Consider the following 21,642-nt stretch of genomic DNA (forward strand, 5'->3'; position numbering starts at 1 on the left):
GTAACGCTCTGCTTGAGTGGCCCGGGTTAGGTTCCTGGGCACAGACCTATACCACTTGCCAGTGGCCACGCTATGGCAGCGACCCACATACAAAACAGAGGAAGACTGGCACAGATGTTAGCTCAGGTCGAATCTTCTTTAAGCAAAAAGAGAAAGATTAGCAACAGATGTCAGCTCAGGGGGAATCTTCCTCAAAAAAAAAAAAAAGGCATAACAAAAAAAGTTGGTTTCATGGTGCCATTAAACTTACTTGTACCATTCATAAGCTCATGTAATATGCACAGACTACCTGATTCTAAATGTTTACATATATTTAAATACGATTATTCCACAGAGAGGTTGTCAATATGCTAAGACATCATACAAGTTTCATGATTTTCAATCTGAATCAATCAGAAAATGAGAGAGCCCACATGACATAGAATATTTCCAGGTACTCCACCGTCTAAAATGAAAGCCAAATAAGAGATGAAAAGTACCTAAGAGCACTGTTTCTCATGTTATGACTAAGAGACTATCCTCATGAGTATCTCAGAATCACCTTTGGTGAGAGAAATCAGAACAGTGGTCACCTGAGAAAGTGGCTTGGGGGAGGGGGACCAGGGGTGACAGTACTGACCAGAAAGAGGCATAGGAGAAATTTCTGGGGATAATGAAAGTGTTCTATACCTTGATCTAAGTGGTCACCTTGAGTATTCATATACAAAGTCACTGAGCTGTACACCCAAAATTTATGGATTTTTCTGTCTGTAAATTTGCCTCAATAAATTAGTGGGGGGAAGGGTAAACTCCTTTAACCTTTCCAAGATACAGATATAGAAGGTGAGGGGTAATGCCCAGGAACCTAGATTTTAATTCGCAACCCAGGGTAATTCTTATGCACACTAAAATTTGAGGCAGTATACTGGCTTAAATTATTAGTGCAGACACATCTTTGTTTTTTTTAATAACTAAGAGATGCTTTATTTCATCTCAATTTCAGTAGGACATTACTGAATTAGATATGAAATAAATGTAGGTACATTCCATTTCTATCTGAAGCTAACAAGCCCAACATAATTATTCAACACTTTCAGGTACAGGGGATCCCAGGATATTTTGGATGCTCCCAATTTCAAAAGATTTCCTAATTGTTACTAAGTCTGAACCCAACTTGGCTTCTACATACTGGCTACAGAACCTCAGGTGGAAAGAAACACAGGCATTAAAAATTTCAAAGGAAACAAATTTCTGAGAATTATCTGCTTTACAGAGAATGAAGATAAATTAGTCACCTGCAATATCTTCTTATTATAAGGAAAAATGATTTTCTATATACCATTGGTCTGACTTCTCTAATTATTATAATTAATTTAATGAAGTATTTTTGATTGATTCACATACTTTCAGGAACACAGTGTATTCTAAAATAGCACTTCCAAAAATTTCAAAACTCTAAAATGTATGGTGTTTTTAGTAACATTTATGTCTAAAACCATATTACGATTTGCAAAAGAGTACATATCTTCTTTCTCCTGGAATACAAGTTTCAAAAGGGCAGGAACACTAGATTTTTTAATCTGTGAAGTTACCTGTAAAAAACATAATTACTACCACACTAGGATGTAAAACCAACTTGCTGGACCCGTAAGATGGTACTAGCTATGTCTTCTTGCATGATATGACCCTTCTCTAGCCCAAAACTTCAATAGATAATCCACTCACTACTCTCTCCAAAAAAGACAGAATAAGTGAAAATGCCATACCCTCGTATGTTTACAAATAAGTCTTCTGCAGCTTTGTGAATGTGGAAAACTTCATCCCGAAAGAGAGAGAGGCAAGAGCTACTTTGAAGAGCTAGCTTCCAAAGGTTCAGTGCTGTTGCATCAGTATTTAGGATCCCATGGCACAAAATAAAGCCAACTTTAAATAAAAAGAAAAGTAAATACAAATATGAAAGTATTCCAAAGCTATTTCCGTTATAGGGTAGCTTTTCAAAAATACAGAAATATAAACACAATCACTAAATTGAGGCTTTTAAGTGACGTATACATGTAAGATGGCAACAATATTTCTCTTTTTTCAATAATAATTTTCTGTACTCTGCAAAATCAGTTCTTTGAATCCACACTGACAAAAAAGGAAAAAAATATTGCTTCTGGGTTGTGAAGGAAGTCATTTCAATAAGTGAGTAAAAGACATTTTCAGAAATATTTATAAAATATTTTAAGCCAGAGACCAGAAGTTACTAATTAACAGATAACATGATAATCATTACAGCTGTTAAAATAACTGAAAAGTAAAGCTAATCTACTTTTCTAAATTACTAGAAGAAATGAAATACCATCTTGCATTTTCATAGCAACTTAGAGGTTACTAAATAAGTCTTTTCACATATATTCTCACATGATCATCCTGTGGAGTAGATGGAATAAGTGGTATCCTTCTTTTACAGTTGAAGAAATGAAGATTCAACGACTCGCCTAAAGTTATACTAATAAAGTATTAGAGCTAGACTTAGCCTCAAATAATTACTGTTAAAGTCCAAATCCGTTCAATGTATTATGTTGCTATTATATGAATTCAAAAATCTCTTTGACCTTTTGTTATCTAATTTGGAAATTCCACACAAATGTGTAATCCTGAATATGTTTGTTGATGTCCTCCCTGGCCCTCTTTATTTGTGGTAATTCTACTATTTCATTTCCACTGTATTTTATAAAAGTATCAATCCAAACAACACTCAAAAAGAAAAACTGGTCCTTCACGATAGTTTAAGAAACACTATAATAAAAAGTCAACAAATAGTATCTAAAGGTTAATAAATCCAGAAAAAAGAACTACAAGAACTAAAAAACACAAACTGCTCAAAAGTATTCCCCCTGCCAGTGGATCTGGGGGTGGTAGAAGGAATTATATTGTAGCAATTCTCATTCTGTGTCACATCTGTGTGTCCCTGGTGTCTATTTCCTCCATAGTTTGTGAACTTCTTAGGAAGAGAAACTAGTAATTTTATACCCCATGTACCTAACAAACTGCCAAACATATGAGTCATTTATTATACATGCTCAAGTAAATTAAAACCAAAACCTTTAACTGAATAAATGCAATAGTTAAAAAAATCATTAAAAACAAAACAAAAACTTAGTTTTGATGGCTATGTTGAGAGGCAATATAATGCAGACCATAAGCTCTGCAGTTAGCCTGAGCTCTTACTTTGTCTTTGTCACTTACTAGCTGCGTGGACTAAGCTCCAGATCCTCATTTATAAAAAAGACTACCTACCCGGACAGGGTCAAGGAGAGGCCTGAATGAGATACTGCACACAGAAGGCTTGGCACAGAAGTAATACGTGTTACCTGTTACTTTTCTCTAACACTTACAACCTGAGGAGTAATCACAAAACTAACCGATTTTACTTACAAATAATCCATTTTTCCATTGCATCCAAAGAGAGATATTCACAAGGCATCTTAAAAAGAGAAAATATAAATTTGTGGTTTGGAGAAAATCTAAAAAAAAATTCCATATTAAGTCACTCTCCTCTTCCTCCTGAGAATTCTTACTCCTCAATTCTTGGCTCAAATACCACAACAAATTTGAAAAGATGGACAAAAGCTTTATAACCTGTATTTAAACTTGCAGTCCATCAGTTGAGAGCTGTGCCCCTTTCATGTTTACACACCCTGAAACCTCTCTTTAAAAATACTGTTGCCAAATTGTCCTCAATTTGGTAAGCGACAACTTCCAAATTCCCCAAGTCTATTTCAGAGTTTGCAGCATTCCCAAGGATAAACTTTCAGTCAAGATAAAAAAGATTTAGGTACATTGATGCTCACTGTCTCACCCAAATCAGTAATTATGTGTGTGTTCTCCATATGCATAACACCTATGTTCATATACAAAGACTGAAAGGAATATAACAGAATATAATAATTTTCTCTAGTTTGTAAGATTTGAGGTGATTCTTGTTTTCTTCTTTATAATTTTCTGCATCTTCCAAATTTTCTACCATAAGAGAACAAAACAAACTTTAAGAGAAAATACTCATACTACTAACTGTATTAACTTAGCATCAGAATCTAGAAATAAAAAACTAAACAGTATAACTTAACTACTCAACATTTTACAATAAACTTCACTGACAGGTTAATACTAACTGGAAGAAAAACTGCAACAGCACTGCTTAACTGATATTTTTCAAAAAATCAACTTCACTATTTTCATTCAAAAAAGGGAAAAATGGAACCATACAGTGTCAGACTGTGCAGGATTAAGCATTGTGCTGGGTGCACTGATGAGACTCAGTAACTGGGCATTTCTCCATTGGTCAGCTGAAAGATTTCTTCGAGGATACACCATCTGAAGAGAGATTAGTGCATCTGAAAGAGACTAATTAAAATAGGAAAAAAGAAAGTTGAGGAATAAAAATGTTTTTTTCTTTTTTCATTTAAATTCCAGCTAAAACTGTTGTGCACTTCTAACTGAACCATCGTAAAACAACAGAGCCTAACTATAACTGTGCTCCATATAATACATGATGAGGTGAGTCCCAGCTACTCTCCTCTAGATTTTTTATTTTTTTTAATTTCATGAAAGCTACATAGATTCTATATTCCTGGGCAAGAGGTTAGCTCAGGAAATCATGTTACTTTCTTAAAGGTTAACATGTTTAGCAATGTTGGGATCTTTATTTCAAGAGGGGTAGAGCGCCTGGCATCATCCTTTCGTGCACATCATTTTTTACTTTAATAGGTCTCACTGAAAGAAACACATTACGGTTATATGACTAAGTGTTAACAGAGCTCAACACGTTTCAGATCTTTCCAAAGAGTGTCTTATAAAAATAATCCACTGTACTTTATCTTAACAAATTACTTAACGTCTATTTGCCATTTGGTCCGTTAATTATATCTTTATCATCAAGGCATTTAATGTTTTATTTCATCTGCTTCTTGCTTGCTTTGAACCATCTTTTGCTATTCATCCCTGTTTCCTAAAAATTCTGTACAGAGTGATTCTTTAATCTGGCTGCACATAAACTGCCAGGGTAGTTTGTTCAGAACACAGAATCCAGGGCTCCACCTGAACCTTAGTGACCCAGAACCTCTGGGAGTAGAACCCAAGAATCTACATTTTTATTACACTCTACCAAATGATTCTGAATGTTTCAGAAATCCTAGAAAGTACAGTATAGCTTTTCTATCAGAACTCTGAGATATCATGGAACATTGAAAAAACTAAGACTAGGAAATAACTGGACAAATGGACAGTTCTCCTCAAGTAATTATTAATAGTCTTGGATATGCTAATGGCTGTGGAAAACTTAAAAAGATCCAACAGCCTTTAAGGAAATAATCATCACCTAAGTGGGGAAAGGACCAAATTTGAAGTGGCTAAATACAAACAAAGCCATACGTGATCGGCGAAGTCAGAAATGGACCCAGAGAGAGAGAAAGAGAGAAGGAGGGCAGAGAGCTGCAGACGAGGAAGCAGCACGGCCGCAACCTGCAACCCGCAACCCACAACCCGGGAGGCAGGGCCCAGCCAGGGCATGGCCAGTGCGCTGAGAAACCTTGATACTTCCACCCACAATGCTGATGTTCACTTCAAAAATGTCGCCATCCACCAGCCTCTTTCAAAGTAATGACTCAACTAATTCCAAGACATTAAATCCATATATCTGTGGGTATAATACAGTTATGCAAAGACCTAAAATGGAAATGCATCTTCAAAACTGTCATGGGAATAAGAAAACTGAAGGAAAATTCTTGGTGTTAACTGTATATGAAAAGAAGTACAGATTCATACAAAACAGTGTATTATTGAAAAGTCTAATTCTCATTATTCAAAGAGAACAATGGACCAAGATTCTAATATCCTGGGCTTTAGCTCTGGTTTTGCCACTATGCTGCCAAATGGCTTACTTTGTCATGTCACTTCTCCAACACTCTATTTCCTTATCTATAAATAATGAGGATGTACAAGAAACCTATAAATTTCCTTGATGTGCTTAGGAACTATGGTTCTTTAAATTAGCCCTACCACAGAGAAGCCGTAATGGCAAGACTCCTTAGAACCAAAATTATTTCATTAAGAAGTATTTTTTAATATATTATAAAAGACAGACATTCCAAATTATTTCCAGAAAACTCCTATGATTTTTTTTTCTCATTAAGAGGCCATATAATAAGTGCCAGCCCTGGTGGACTAGTGGTTAAGTTCAGCACGTGCCCCTTCAGCAGCCTGGGTTTGGTTCCCAGGCACGCACTTACATCACTCAACTGTCAGTGGCCATGCTGTGGTGGTGGTTCACATAAAAAAAGAGGAAGTTTGGCAGTGGATGTTAGCTCAGGTTGAATCTTCCTCAGCAAAAAAAGAAAAAAATGCTAACAGAGGCTCTATTATAATAATACAGCTAAAATTTATCACGTTATGTAACTAGTTTTATGAAGTAACTCATTTAGTCCTCATAACAGTCATTTGAGGTAGGTGCTATTATTACTACACTTTTTACAGATAAGAAAACTGAGGTCCAGTGAAGTTGGCTAAGTAACTTGCCAGATATTATACAGTTAGTAACTGGCAGAGTTGGGATTGGAACCCAGGCAGTCTGGTATGGTATGAGAGTAAACATTCTAAAATACTAAACTTCACTACCTCTATACTCTACACTGAATCTAGAAACTATAATAAATCAAAATATTCCTGAGTCTCTACACACAATTCAGAATCTAATCAACTAGTTCTCTGGTTCACAATTAGATAAAACCATGCATAGCTATTACTCATATACCATTATAATTTTTTTTCTAAAAGAAGTTTATCACTCAAGTATCCATCCTTAAGCTATCTCATAAACATATTAAAGCCCATCTAAAAACCAGCTCTTTGGGGCCAGCCCAGTGGTGCAGCAGTTGAGTGTGCACATTCCGCTTTGGTGGCCGGGGGTTCGCCGGTTAGGATCCCAGGTGCGGACATGGCACTGCTTGGCAAGCCATGCTGTGGCAGGCATCCCACATATAAAGTAGAGGAAGATAGGCATGGATGTTAGCTCAGGGCCAGTCTTCCTCAGCAAAAAGAGGATTGGCAGATCTTAGCTCAGGGCTAATCTTCCTCAAAAAAAAAAAAAAAGAAGAAGAAGAAGAAGGATCCACAACTGAAAAATGTGCAACTATGTACCAGGGGGCTTTGGGGAGAAAAAGGAAAAAATAAAAATAAAATAAATAAAATAAAACCCAGCTCTTACCTTGCTATGGGGTACAAATTCTTCCATCATCTTCTTTAAAGGGTTTTCATAATCCACAATCATCTGACCAAGGCGTGGATATTCTCGATCACTTAAAATAGACATATCAAATTTCACTGAGCTGTAAACCATCAAATTGAGAATTTCACAGAGATTGTTATAATGCAGGTCTACCTTGCTCCATGGGTCATTTCATGAGCATAGTTGTATAATCCAATGATTGCCTTCCTTTCTTCAATTCGAGACAGTAGTATCATCAGTGTTGTATAGGTTATGATCAAATCTAAGTAGTTCTTTGTTAAATCAAAGTTTACAGTCTAGAAAAAAAATGTCACATTTAATGCCTTCCTATTTCATAAACTTTTAAACACACACACACATCTTCATGGCAGCTATAAAAGCAAATAATTTTATATAGTTACTTGTTTCATCCCCATTTCTGAAATTCTAACTCTTTTCACCAAAAATATGCCTAAAATTTGGGAGTTACAGATAACAATTTTGTGTTTGTGACACAATTTTATGGATGAAAAAGAATTTCTGATTGCCCTATTCAAACTGGTAACAGTTTAAAAGGACAACCAAGAATAACAAATACTAGAGGCCAATCTCACTAAGCAAGAAAAAGGAGTATTAAATAAATAAGTAAATAAAAATAAGTAAATAAAAAGTAAATAAGTAAATAAAAAAGTTCACCATTAAGTCAATAGAGAAGTTTTCAGTTTGCCTTCCTATATCAAGAAACTGTCTTCTTAAGAAAGTTTCTATCAAGTATGCCTTTTATAGAGAATAATATTATCCAGAACTTTTTTTAATTGGGCCTACTAAAATAAAATACTAAAATTAACAACTATTTCCCAATACGTATAAGACATATTCAGTGACGAATAAACAAGTAAAAATAGAGAATGCATTATAACTCCTTACCTTAGAAAACAAGCAAATTAACAATGCTAAAACTTTATATACTAGCCATATAAATTTTCTCTAAAGAAAAGCATTTGGTCCCCTTAGTTCTACTAGAAACAGGTAAGAGAACTGAAAATTTTTCTGAAAATAATACTTACAATATCAAAGAAGACTTGGCAAACATCAATAGTATTCAGCAATTCACAAACATGGTCCTGAAAATAAAAGCTTATTTTAATCTGTAACCTTTACAAATAATATTAAATTCAGAAAACACACACAAATAAAATGTATTTTAAACTTCAGTTCTAGAAGAATTTCAATTTTATTACTTACAAGTGACAAAGTAATTTATAGAGTTAATGAATATCAAATCTACCTCTGAAATACTAAATTTCATATATTAAAATACATACCTTAAATTCCATAACATCTACAAATGTGAAGTAATATAATGCCAGATTTTTCAGAATCTCTGATTTTTCTTTCTGCAGTTGTGCAAGCTGTTGCTGTAAAAACAAAATAAGAGTGCACTGCTCATTGAGAAGAAAAATATTTAATTTTACTACAAACTATCTTCTTTTATGATTGCTATATGGAAGCACAAGCTTTTAGAATAATATTTCTAATGATAAAGGCTTTTTAAAAAACTAAAATATTTGAGACAGCAACTGCTAATAGTGATCAGCAACTGACAGTGTGAGGCTCTAAAATGAATCGAAGCAGATTAGTATCAAACTGCACTACTACTAAGGAAAACTGGAAAATGTTAGGAAAACAATAATTATCAAATGAACTCTTTAAAATAATTAAAAACAACTCATGAGCATGATCACATTACTACAAGTGGGAGAAAAGAAAGCGAAAAATGTTGTAACTTACACTACAAAAACAATATGCTTTATAAATTTGGAACTTACCAAAAAGAACATCCAGGCAAAGCCACGTTACGCATGCAAAATAAAATGTAGATACAAACATAAAATACAGTAACGGTTCCCTGACCAGATCCACAAAACACAATACAGTAAACAAAAGCAAAAACCACAACAACAAAAAAGAAATGAGAAAGAAGCAAAACTGGAGTTAAGATAGTGGTAAATGCATGAAAGAGGGAAATGTGAATACAAAAGACAAATGTTATTTCAATCAACTGTATTAAATTTATAAAAGCCCTACGTTTTTTAAAACTATTAATATGATTTCTGAAAGAATCCAGCCATATTTAATGTCCTATATGATTAGACTGCCAGAATTACAATAAACCACCTAGAACTTTGATACTTTGAGTGTAGTCTGTAGAACAGTAACTTCCACATCATTTAGGAGCTTGTTAGAAAAGCAGAGTGCAGGCCCACCTCGGACCTAGCGAACTAGAAGCTGCCTGTTTTTGATTTTGTTGTTGTTATTGTTGAGGAAGATTAGTCCTGAGCTAACATCTGTGCCAATCTTCCTCTATTTTATACGTGGTCCGCTGCCACAGAGTGGCTGATGAGCGATGTAGGTCCACGCCAGGGATCTGAACCTGGGAACCTGGGCTGCCAAAGCAGAGGGCACTGAACTTAACCACTACGCCATGGGGCTGGCCCCCAGAATCTGCCTTTCAACGAGATATCCAGGTGACCTGAATGCACATTAAATGCCTGAGAATCACTTATCTAGAACCTAAGTAAACCAGAAAATATGGGTAAGTGATTTGAAATATCAAACCTGCTACCAAAGCCCACACAATTTGAGGCCCTCATATGGTTATTACCTACACAGAAGGGTTGGGTAAGAGGTGCTATACTTAATTGTGTTGAACCATTTACGATAAGCCAGAAAATTTACAGCAGTAAGCGTAACATCAAGAGAAGATTAAAAAAAACTACAAAAAGACTATCTAAAACAGCAAACACAGCAGTCTGGTAGACCCAACTATTATAGGGTAAAATACCCTAAATATTGCAGTCCCTGAAGACATTTAAAGAAGTAACTATGTCTGGAAAACGTGTAAATGAAGTACCTCATCACTTCCCCTAAATGCCATAGAAATTAAGGTATATACTTTCAGTGATGAGTAACTGCTCTTAGCTTTAATTATGAGAGTAGTTGACTTTATTTTCACAATATATCTGTTTCAAAACAATTCTATGTTCATATGCACATTTTAAAATCATTATTGTAACTCAACATCAAGCAGATACTTATCTAAAAATGATTCTACTTCCTCAGATTACACAACCTTTACCTTGTTCAACATGAAACATTTATGCTTGATGTCTTAGTCCTTTTCCCTGCTTTTCAGTACTTTAAATTTGAGTTTTGAAATATAACAGGTAAAAGCAGACTCATAATCATGAGTTAAGAGGCATAATTTGGTTGCTACTGGGCTTAACTATTTTTCCCTTCAATTTCAGTGTCCTAGTTTGGACAAAAAAATGACACAGTCACCATCATGCTGTGGGCCTGAATGATCTTTTATACAAAAAATCTAATTAAGAACCTAATACCCAAAGAACTTAAAAGAATCTTCCCACAGTTATATAATGACATAATGACAGGCCAGGATTGGAAATTTCATTTCCTTACCCCTAATAAAGTTTTTTTTCTACCATCTATGTGCCCACCATCTTTTTTTTTTTTTTTAAAGATTTTTTATTTTTTCCTTTTTCTCCCCAAAGCCCCCCAGTACATAGTTGTATATTTCTCATTGTGGGTTCTTCTAGTTGTGGTATGTGGGACGCAGCGCTGCCTCAGCGTGGTTTGATGAGCAGTGCCATGTCCGCACCCAGGATTCGAACCAACGAAACACTGGGCCGCCTGCAGCGGAGCGTGTGAACTTAACCACTCGGCCACGGGGCCAGCCCCCCACCATCTCTCTTTTTAATAATAAAATCTCATTATGGTCTACAGTTCTCATTCAACTTTATTTCCCCCCAAATCATATGTAACTAGCCTCTACAGTGCCTAAAAAAATTTATTGAACTAATGGATGCCTGAATTCAAAAGAATTAGTCAAGTTTTCAAAGCCCTAAACAATTTGGCCCTAATTGACCTTCCCAATCTAAATTTCCCCTACACCCATTCACACACTATACGCAATATCCAAAACTATTTCCTTTTTCCATACACATCGCATGTTTTCTCTACTGAGACGTCCAAATCCCAGCACTCATTATATGTCCAAATCCGCTACCCCTAAACTACTCAGTACAAATGTTAACCTCATTTTCAAGAAACCATCCCTGATTGAACTTCTTCCCTGAATGCAAATAACATCTCCTTCCTTTAAATGTGTACAATTTCTAATAGCATCACTTTCTACTTTCTATCATAGTTATCTCCAACACCATAAGACAATGTACCAAACTCAATTTTTTAATCTCCACAGCCCATATCGTACAGCTGTGCACAAAAAGACGTTTCCAATATAAACATCTATCAGATGAGTGATTGATTATGACAAATTTAAAAGATCTGTACATGTTAGCGTGAGACAACAAGTTTTGGTAGGTGATGCTAGAAAACCTACCTACCTTTTACTGTGCAATCACGGCTAAACAGGCAACTTCTCAGAGCCTAATAGCCTCATCATCAAAATGGGAGCTATTGTGGACGGTTAGCCAAAATAAACACATGAAAAAATCTAACAGTGCCTAGAATCTAGAAGCTACTCACTAAACAGATAAATAACAGGAGGCTCACAGACCACTCATTCAAAATAAGCAAAAATAAAGCTATTTTAAATAATCTCAACACTACTCATAGTACTTCTAATGAGAGCTGATACTAACTAAGCATGCATCTTTGCCAGGCATTGTTCCAAACATTCTACAAGTATTTCACACAATCCTCCCAACATCTCTTTGGGATAGTTACAATTATGTTCCCTATTTAACGAAAATAAATTCTATAAAGCTCTGCATTGAAGAGTTCAACTATAACAACAAAGAACAAACGGTCTACAATTCTCTGGCTTCAACTGCAAAAAAAAATGCTATATTTTAGTTCTTAAAGTGAAGGAGAGTAAATACTCCCCAAAAGTATTTAACTTTAGGTTCAACATCAAGAACAAGGTTTTCTTAATTAATTCATCATCTCATTGTTTTATAGCCAACAAAAAGCAAGAAATGGTTTAAGAACATAGACGAATAATAAATTGTTTGATGTTACAGAAAACAACATTAAAGAAGTACAATTCTGAGAAGAATTGATTCTATTTACTAACACTGTAAAAGTATATCATGGATACATAGGTTAACTATATTAGCAAAATACTTGTACAATGCTTTCATTAAAATTTCTAACTATGGATTATTATTCTTAACATTCAAGTAAAATGTGTAAAAACTGAAAATAAACAAAATAAACAGCCACGCAGACAGCAAAATATCTTCACACTGAAAAATCCTGATAATTAATCTTTGTACAATTAAGCATTTCCATACAAAAATAAGTAATCAAAAATTGATTGAAATTTAGTATCTATTAGTTTTCATTCTTTATTAAAAAAGTAGTGGCAAATTACAATAAAGAACCAATGACTAAGGGAGCTAACTCACTGATTTTCAACACAAAGGAAGGTGGCTTCGGTTCTTTATTCACCCATTTCAATTACTTTCTTTTATCATCGAAACTGCTTATGCATAATAAATTTTTTCTTGATCTAAATTATGCTAGTATTTTGTTCCTCTTAAAAAACAACCAGGTATTCAAGTTTGGTTTCAGGGAAAAGTTTGTTCAATTTCTTAGTATGATACTCAAAACCAGGCCTTTTAAAGTAAGAGTCCTGAGAGGCTATTTGCGTAAACCTCTTTTACAGAACTATCCAGCTACCACCCTAGTCATCAACTGTCATCTGGACTACTACAGTGGCCTCTAACTGGTCTCTGTACTTTTGCTCTTGCCTCTTCAGTCTTTTCCACATAGTAGCAGGAGAGAGGGCATTTTAAGGCAACACACTACCCCGGAAAGATGATTCCAATGATGGTTATGCAACATGTTAACACTGGGTAAAGAGGATACAGGAATTCTCTGTACTACTCTTTCAAATTTTCTTTTCACTCTAATATTATTTCAAAATACAAGGTTTTTAAAAGATTTCAACAGTTTCCTATCACACTTAGAATAAAAAACAAAGTCCTTACCAGCACTTCGGAGTAAAATCTAAACAGGATCCCTACCTATGTCTAAAACCTCATCTCCTTTTGTGCTCCTCCAGCCTCACGCAGTAGTTGTCATGCTGTTCTTCCTGAGTGCTCATCAAATGCATCAAGCTCAGCCCCACCTCAGAGCCTTTGCACTTGCTCCTTCTCGTGACAGGGATGCTCTCCTCCACTTCACAGAGCTCACTCCCTCACTTCACTTCTCTTCAGAAGTCACTGTTGAGCACTCTTATCTAAATTAGTCTCCTCACCTTCTTACTCTCTAACTCCTTAGCCTGGTTTCTATTTCTTCCTACTACTTATCTCCAAATGAAAGTATGTATTTATTCACTTTAGTTGTTTGTTGTCTAACATCCCAATTTGAATTTAAATTCCATGGGGGCAAGGACGTTTGTATTATTTCCTGCTGTACCACCAGCATCTAGAATACTGGCACACAGGAGATGCACTACAAATGAATAAATAAATAAATGATCCTCAAGTTTCTCAACATAAAAAGTCACAGTCAATTTTTAAATTGCACTGCTGATTATAAATGAATGCAATACCAGTTATCAATTCATGTCTCAAATGAGTTTACATATCCTAATACAAACAGAGTGGTGATTTAATCCCTTGAATAAATCTCCAAAGTTGGGCAAAATATGTTTTGTCCTTCCTGGATAGGAAAGCATAAAAGAAAGACGTGAAATACATCTAAAGAGAATGACATACTCCTATTGAATATAAGCGAATCTCCAAAGATTACCTAAAAGTCCAAATCAACATAGAGATTAGTCATTTTTAAAAAGGTTCATAGGACTTGGTAGGACTTTCCTTTTATCATATACAAAATATTGACTTCCACTGGCAGTCAATATTTCAGAAATGCTTTTTTTTCCGAGCAAAGAATCATAAAAAAAACTTCAGGGAAAGTTAACCTAACACTTGCCTAGTAAATAAGCGTTACCAAGTGTTTGAGATTTGTTACTAAATTTAATCCTCATAACTATTTTTCAAGGCACACTTTTTTATTGTGGTAAAATACATAACATAAAATCCACCATTTTAGCCATTTTTAAGTGTGCAGTTCATACCTAAAAATACATTTGCATTCTTCTGCAACCATCACCTCCACCTATCTCCAGAACTTTTTTCATCTTCCCAATCAAGGTATCTTTTTATAATCATTTTCCAAATAGAGAAACAGACTAGAAGAGGGTAATCTGCCAATCCAGCTCAATCAGATTTCAAAGCTCCAAACACCTCTTCATACACTTTAACATGCTAGGTACCATACAATGACACAAAAGAAGTATGGGGATAACCAACGCTAAAACTGTTTTCTTTTCAGAAAATACTTGTATTTAATTGTAGCCTCATCAATCTCACAGACTGAAGCTTTTAAGAACCTCTAATTCATTCTCTTCATTTTATAGGTTAAAGGGATCTTTTCAAGTTTACGTTGCTAGTCATCTGTTTAATCCTAAAAAGCAAAGAATGGAAAAGTTTTCTATTTTAAAAGAACAGAAAGGCAGAAAAACTAAAGGCTGCCTCCCTGCCTCTTTGCAATAGGATTTTATTGTTCTTCCCAATAGGGGTTGTAGTCTATTTTCCCACCCTGACAATCTCAGCTGAGCTTGTGACTTGCTTTGACCAACAGAGGGCAGCAGAAATGATACTCTTAAGAGGCTTTATTAGCTTCAGACTTTGCTTTTTTTGGAACACTGGCCTAAAGCTCCAGGTGTGAAGAAGCCTGATATATCATATAACGTGGAAAGTGAGGCTCAGCATCCTATCCCAGTTGAGCCCATCGCCCAGACGACCCACCAGCTGAATGCCACAGCGACCTAAGGCTGGTGAGTCCAGCAGAGGAACTGCCCAGTCAACCCACAGAATGATAAGAAATAAGTTGCTGTTGTTTTAAGCACATTAAGTTTTGCGGCAGTCTGTTATGCAGCACTAGGTAACTGAAACCAAGATTAATATAAAGTTCAGTAATACAAATGAAAACAATCTCTATTTTGCCACCAGAGCACATTAACTTTCATCAGAACAATCTTGAAAGTTTTAAGATTTCTAGTCACAAGATGGTCAAATTAACACAAACTAATGAAACTAGTATTATCATTGGTACTAGAAAATGACAAATTATATGTCCTAGTTTAGTGAGGTTGGTAGGTGTAACATCTTTGTATAAAAGATATTATACTGTGTTAATAATAATTTATTTCATATAATGGCAGCATTTTCCATCATAAATGGAAATATAAATGAAGCTAGACCCTCTATACTCAATTTTAATAATTAAAAAAAATCTAATATGTGATCACCTTGCTTTCATAACATGGGTGCACAGAAACAAATCAGATTTTTCTTACCGATTAGATGTCATCGTTGTAATTCATAATTATACCGAGCTATTTATGTCTAAATGGCCTCAGGTGCTATTGACATGTGCAAGGTAATCTGCCAACATTAAACAGTCCTTGCTGGTTATACTTTTTACTTTTTAAAGTGTTTATTTCTCTTCCTGTCAATTATCATTTGCTCCTGATGAGAGAATCTCTTAATGCACAATATGTTAGAAAATAGACTTGTTACAATTTTGCCTAAGGAAACAATAAACTTGGGCATAATGAGACCAAAAAGCTTATTTCTGAATAAACTTAATTTTTTTCTAAAATACCATTTCTGGTTGCTCAAAAGCATTTGTTTTTTACAGCTTTACTGAGATAGTTTACATACTATAAAATTCATTCATCGTAGGGATCAATTAAATAACTTTCATAAATTTACAGCACTGTATAACCATCAACCCTATCCAGTTTTAGAACATTTCCATTATCCCAAAAAGTTCCCTTGTGCATATTTACACTTAATCCTGCTCTTACCCTTAACCCTAAGCACTATTGATCTGCTTTCTGTTTCAATAAATTTGCCTTTTCTGGACCATTCCTATAAAATGGAATCATTTAATATGCAGCTTTTTGTATCTAATTTCTTTCACTTATTAGCCTAATGTTTTTGGAGTTTGTCCATGTTGTAACATGTATCAGTGGTTTGTTCCTTTTAATTGCTGAACGGTATTCCATTAAATGGATATACTACATTTTGCTATGCATCAGTTGACGGGCATTTGAATTTTTTTCCAGTTTTAGGCTATTACAAATAATGAATGTTGCTATAAACATATCTTTATGTGGACAAGTACTTTCATTTTTCTTGGAAAGACTCCTAGGAGTAGAACTGCTTCCTTCCTAGTTCTCAGATGTGATTCAGGGGCAAGTGATATAAGAAGTGACCTCTAGATAAGTGAAGAGTTACCGTAACAAATATTATTCATTTAGTCAACAAACGTCCCAATCGATTATATTGTCAGGCACTGTGGGAAGAGCTGAGGATAAAACTATGACTAAAATGCTCACCCTGCCCTTATATGAGCATACAGTCTAGTGAGGAAAGTCTATGCAGATATAAGGTAACTCCTACTTTTTTTTAGGTAAATGTGCAGTTTTAGAAGCTGGTTACACTACAACTAACTTCCAGGTGCAAAGTTCAAAGATGGTGAAAAACTACCATGATTAATTCCCACATTCCATTCATGACAAAGACCCTCACCAACTGGTAATAACATAAGACGTAAACACACACACAAGCACAATAGTACAAGAAAGACCACAAAAACAAAGGGCAGAGCTTCTAAGGGTGGTGAGCAAGACGGGGGAAGTTAAAGGTGGGCCTAGAATTGAGAAGGCACCCAGGGATTACTTTTGCTACATGAATACATCTTGATAAAGAGTGATTGATGGCTCATGTTAAGTTTCCTCAAGTGTCAGGCCTATAAACAGGAATAAAGTTTATGCTTAAACTGTCTTGGCTTCTTTCTGGCCTTTTTGGACATCTGCTGTTTTTGGGAGATGAGGAGACAAGGTGAAGTGGCATCAAAAGTAGACTAATTCCGGGGCTGGCCCCGTGGCCGAGTGGTTAGGTTCGTGCGCTCCGCTGCAGGCGGCCCAGTGTTTCGTTGGTTCGAATCCTGGGCGCGGACATGGCACTGCTCATCAAGCCACGCTGAGGCAGCGTCCCACATGCCACAACTAGAAGGACCCACAACGAAGAATATACAACTATGTACCGGGGGGCTTTGGGGAGAAAAAGGAAAAAATAAAATCTTTAAAAAAAAAAAAAGTAGACTAATTCCCATGTAATACCTCTAATACCCTCTTAATACCCTCCCCTCATCAATTCTTTGAGCTCAGAGGGACCTCCTATCCATTCACTCTACCATCTTTTTACTGTCACTCACCCTCTCATGTCCTATTTCTTGTTTTATCCATTTTAAAATTAAATGGCCCACCATCATATTACTCCCTTGTCCTTCTCTCAAGCTATCATAATTGTCTGATAAACCCACAATAGGAGAAAGCAGACACCTGTGTTGACTCGATCTCAACCTGAATTTACGATCATCAACCATAAGTAAGTAGCAACATTACTTCATTTTCACTGTCGATTCACTCTCCCACTCTCAATGATTATTCTGCTCCTTCTCCTCTCTGTTAAAACACTCAATAATTCCTCTACAACTTGATTCCAAGCTTAATGCTAGCCTGAGCTCTAGACTTATATACACAATTGGCTACTCAACATCTCCACTCACATTTCTAATAGGCCTCTCAATCTTAACATATCTAATAACGAACTGTTGAGTGCTATCCCTTCTATACCCCCATCCCAAACCTGTTCCTCTTGCTTCCTCAGTCCAGTAAATCTTGGTATTTGTTCAAGCGAAAAACCTTGGGGTCTCATACACCCCATACCCACTGCTTCAGCAAATACTGTAAGCTCTGTCTTCAAAATACATCCAGAATCTGAACATTTCTCACCTCTACCACCCTATTCCAAGCCACTATCAGCTCTCATCTCAATGACTGAAAATTTCCTAACTAGTTTCCCTGTTTTAAAGATGCATCCCCCCACCCCCCACACCCCCATATCCTTTTTGGTGAGGAAGATTAGCCCTGAGCTAATATCTGTTGCCAATCTTCCATTTATTTTTTCTCCCCAAAGCCCCAGTACATAGTTGTATATCCTAGTTGTAAGTCATTCTTCTTGTTCTGTTTAGGATGCCACCACAGTATGGTTTGATAAGCAGTGTGTAGGTCTGTGCCCAGAATCCAAACCAGCAAACCCCGGGCTGCCAAAGCAGAGTGTGCAAACTTAACCACGCAGCCACGGGGCCAGCCCCTCATTTCCCTGTTCTTACCTCTGTTCCCCTACAGACTATTCTCAACCAAGCAGCCATAATGATCACAGGTATAGATCACTTCATTCCTCTGCTGCTCCCCTCCAATGACATCTCAACTCACTGAAAATAATTAGCCAAAGTCCTTACTATGGCCCAGAAAGTCCTATACGATTTGCTCAACCCTTACAGTTACTCTGTCCTCATCTCCTACCACTATCTCCCTTCCCACCCCATTTGCTCTGTTCCACTCATAATGGCCTACCTCCTGTTCCCTGAACATGTCAGGCATGCTCCCACCGGAGCCCTTGCAGCTGCTGCTCCCCCAGCACAGAATGCTCCTCCCCTAGTTTATCTTACTCCCTCATATCTTCAAATCTCTGCCCTAAGCCTCCTCAGTAAGGCCTTTCCTGGTCATCTTAATTATATTAGCATGTCCTCACTATCATTCTTATTCACTTACCCTGCTTTGTTCTTCTTCTTAGAACTCATCTCTACCTAGTATTATGTTCCTGATTCCGTTTTTCGTCTATCTCTACCAAGCAGAATATAAGCTCTACAAGAGCAGTGACTTGATTTGTTTATTCACTGCTAGATCTCCTCTCCCAAAGCAGGACTTGGCTCATAAAAGGCACTCAATAAATGTTTTAATGAAAGAAATGAATGATAAGCAGAGGGGACAACGGGAACACATACATGCAGCACCTAACCTAAACTGAAAGGGTTAAAGAAAGCATCTCTGAAATGGTGACATCTAAGGATAGACCTGAAAGACAAGTAGAAGTTAGCCTAGTGAAAGAAGATGGGAGGGAAAGATTGTTCCAGATAATAAAAACAGCATAAACAAAGACCCAGAGGCAAGACAAAGTATGGTCATATGTTCCATGAAAGTGTACACATACTCTCCCAAAATAAAATACTCCCTAAAAAAATAAAGCAATAAAATGTATTTCTCCATGTTCTACACTCTATCCTACACTGGACAATGAGGACTAACACAATATACTATCCTATACATTCTTGGTCAAAGACCATTGACATACATATTTAAGACATTTTTAGCCAAGATGAGTGCCTAGGAAGAAGAATACAAGAAAATAAGTGTTATTTACTTCATTATGGTACATCTGTTATTTACTTCATTCTAACTTCTTTTGCTCTTCTACTTTGGATCTTGGCAAATAACTTTTGATCTGACAAAAGATGGAAACTGCCATGACAAATAATAATAAGATGCCATACTAAAGGTACTTGCAGGGTACCAGGTTAAAAGTGGCTAAAGCCCCCTTCAAAGAAATGACCAAGAAGGGCCAGCCCGGTGGCGCAACGGTTAAGTTCACACGCTACACTTTGGTGGCCCAGAGTTTGCTGGTTCGGATCCTGGGTGCGGACATGGCACAGTCTGGCAAGCCATGCTGTGGCAGGTGTCCTACATATAAAAAGTAGAGGAAGATGGGCACAGGTGTTAACTCAGGGCCAGTCTTCCTCAGCAAAAAGAGGAGGATTGGCAGCAGATGTTAGTTCAGAGCTAATCTTCCTCAAAAGAAATGACCAAGAAAACAAAAATCAAAGATCAGCAGGTGTATTGGTAGCATCCTTTGCCATTATGAATGAGATGTAACCATAATCACCACTGCAGCCAAACGGACTGGCTAACAACAGTTTGAAAAATAGCTGAAAAACTATTACTAGAGGCAAGACATAACTTCAGGAAATCTGGAGAAAATCAAAACATGACTACAAATGACAGGAATGCATCTCCTTGAGGGCTATGCTATGAAACCCTAGCATAATGCTCACTGGCAGTCTCATTTGCAAGAAAACAGAAAACATCCTTGAGCGGAAGAGGTTATTATGATCGTACTTTAGTATGATCAGAAAACATAGTATACAAAATTCACAAAACAACGTGATTTTAAAACAGATGTGCTTTAGGATAAGAATCACCCTTGAGAATATGGCCAAAGCTGAAAAATATATTCACACACAAATTCTGTACAGAATTTCAGGGGATTCCCAACCTCTATGAAAACTCAATGTGCCAGCTCAGGTGAAAATCATTACACTTGGGACAACAGAGAGAAATGTGTCCCAAAATGAAAGCTATGCAGTAGGCTTAAGCAAACTGTCTAGAGGGAAGTTAGAAGACAAAGGGTTATAGGAAAGTAGGCTCCAGAAAAAAAGGACAGCGTATACAAAGGTGGTATGATTATCAGGCTGGAGAGATTTAATAATTCTATAAAGGCACATAACTGTAATTCCAAAAAGCCATGCTATACCTATGAAACAAATTTAACTGAGAAACAATTGTGGAAGAAAGAATCCATTTCAGTTTAATGCAAATTCTATTACATTATAGATACATAAATATATGCAAATATATATATAAATACATATAATATAAATATATTATATTATTTGGACTTATAAGAAAGTCCAAAGTGTGAAAATGGACTGAAGCAATGCAAACTGAGTACTCAGGTCTTTACTAGTTTTCAATTTTTAGGATCAGCATATAATTCAATCTCAGAACTTTATAATTACAGAACAAAAAAAAGCATTAACCATTTGGTAAGATAAAATAAAAGTATAAACGACCAAGGGTGAGGGTATAAAAATAGAGAACTATATTATTTAAAGTTTAAAAAGGAAGTAACCAATGATCTAAAAATATTAACAAAAAAATTATCAAACATTAGGAAGAATGGAGAGGGTAAGCAAGGGACAGGAAATTTAATGAGCTAAAATCTTCATCTTTTGTAGCAAAGAATTATCAGACATTGTTTAAAGCTCGTTAATAAATATATAAAAGAATAAGCATATTTCTTACAGTTTTGGAGGTAACCTCTAGAAGTACTAAAAACAGAAGTTTCTAAAAACAGAAGTTCCCTCTGAGGAACATGATTGGGGTAGGAAAGAGTGAAGTAGGAGATAACGCTCGCTTTTCATCCTAAATTCTTCTGGACTGTTTGATTCATTACCATGTACTCGTTATTTTGGTAAAAATAAACGAAAATTTAAACCAGTTTGGGTAAGTCTATTAGTAATGATGCAATACTCTGCCAGCCACGTAACCTATTTCAAATACTTTTCAAATATATCAAAGGCTTACTTGTATCTTCTAATAAGGG

General features: G+C 35.9%; 1 protein-coding gene across 6 annotated transcripts in view; it reads right to left on the reverse strand.

Moving 5' to 3' along the window:
• The window catches only part of NCKAP1 (NCK associated protein 1), a 94,573-nt gene that overhangs the window by 53,821 nt on the left and 19,110 nt on the right, over window positions 1-21,642 (reverse strand). For 4 of the 6 annotated variants that reach the window (XR_011428309.1, XR_011428310.1, XM_023622159.2 and 1 more), the window contains 7 exons: window positions 8,554-8,646; window positions 8,296-8,352; window positions 7,403-7,545; window positions 7,229-7,319; window positions 4,234-4,371; window positions 3,403-3,451; window positions 1,746-1,902 (listed from right to left, as the gene is read on the reverse strand). Coding sequence is in view for 4 of the 6 variants with exons in the window: in XM_023622159.2 (XP_023477927.1) it covers window positions 1,746-1,902; window positions 3,403-3,451; window positions 4,234-4,371; window positions 7,229-7,319; window positions 7,403-7,545; window positions 8,296-8,352; window positions 8,554-8,646 (728 nt within the window). In the remaining 2 variants the exon portion in view is untranslated. The remainder of the gene's footprint in view (window positions 1-1,745; window positions 1,903-3,402; window positions 3,452-4,233; window positions 4,372-7,228; window positions 7,320-7,402; window positions 7,546-8,295; window positions 8,353-8,553; window positions 8,647-21,642) is intronic. The other 2 variants (XM_070241395.1, XM_070241394.1) reach the window with 1 other exon arrangement.

This window comes from Equus caballus, chromosome 18, assembly GCF_041296265.1.
Source record: "Equus caballus isolate H_3958 breed thoroughbred chromosome 18, TB-T2T, whole genome shotgun sequence".
NCBI lineage: Eukaryota > Metazoa > Chordata > Mammalia > Perissodactyla > Equidae > Equus > Equus caballus.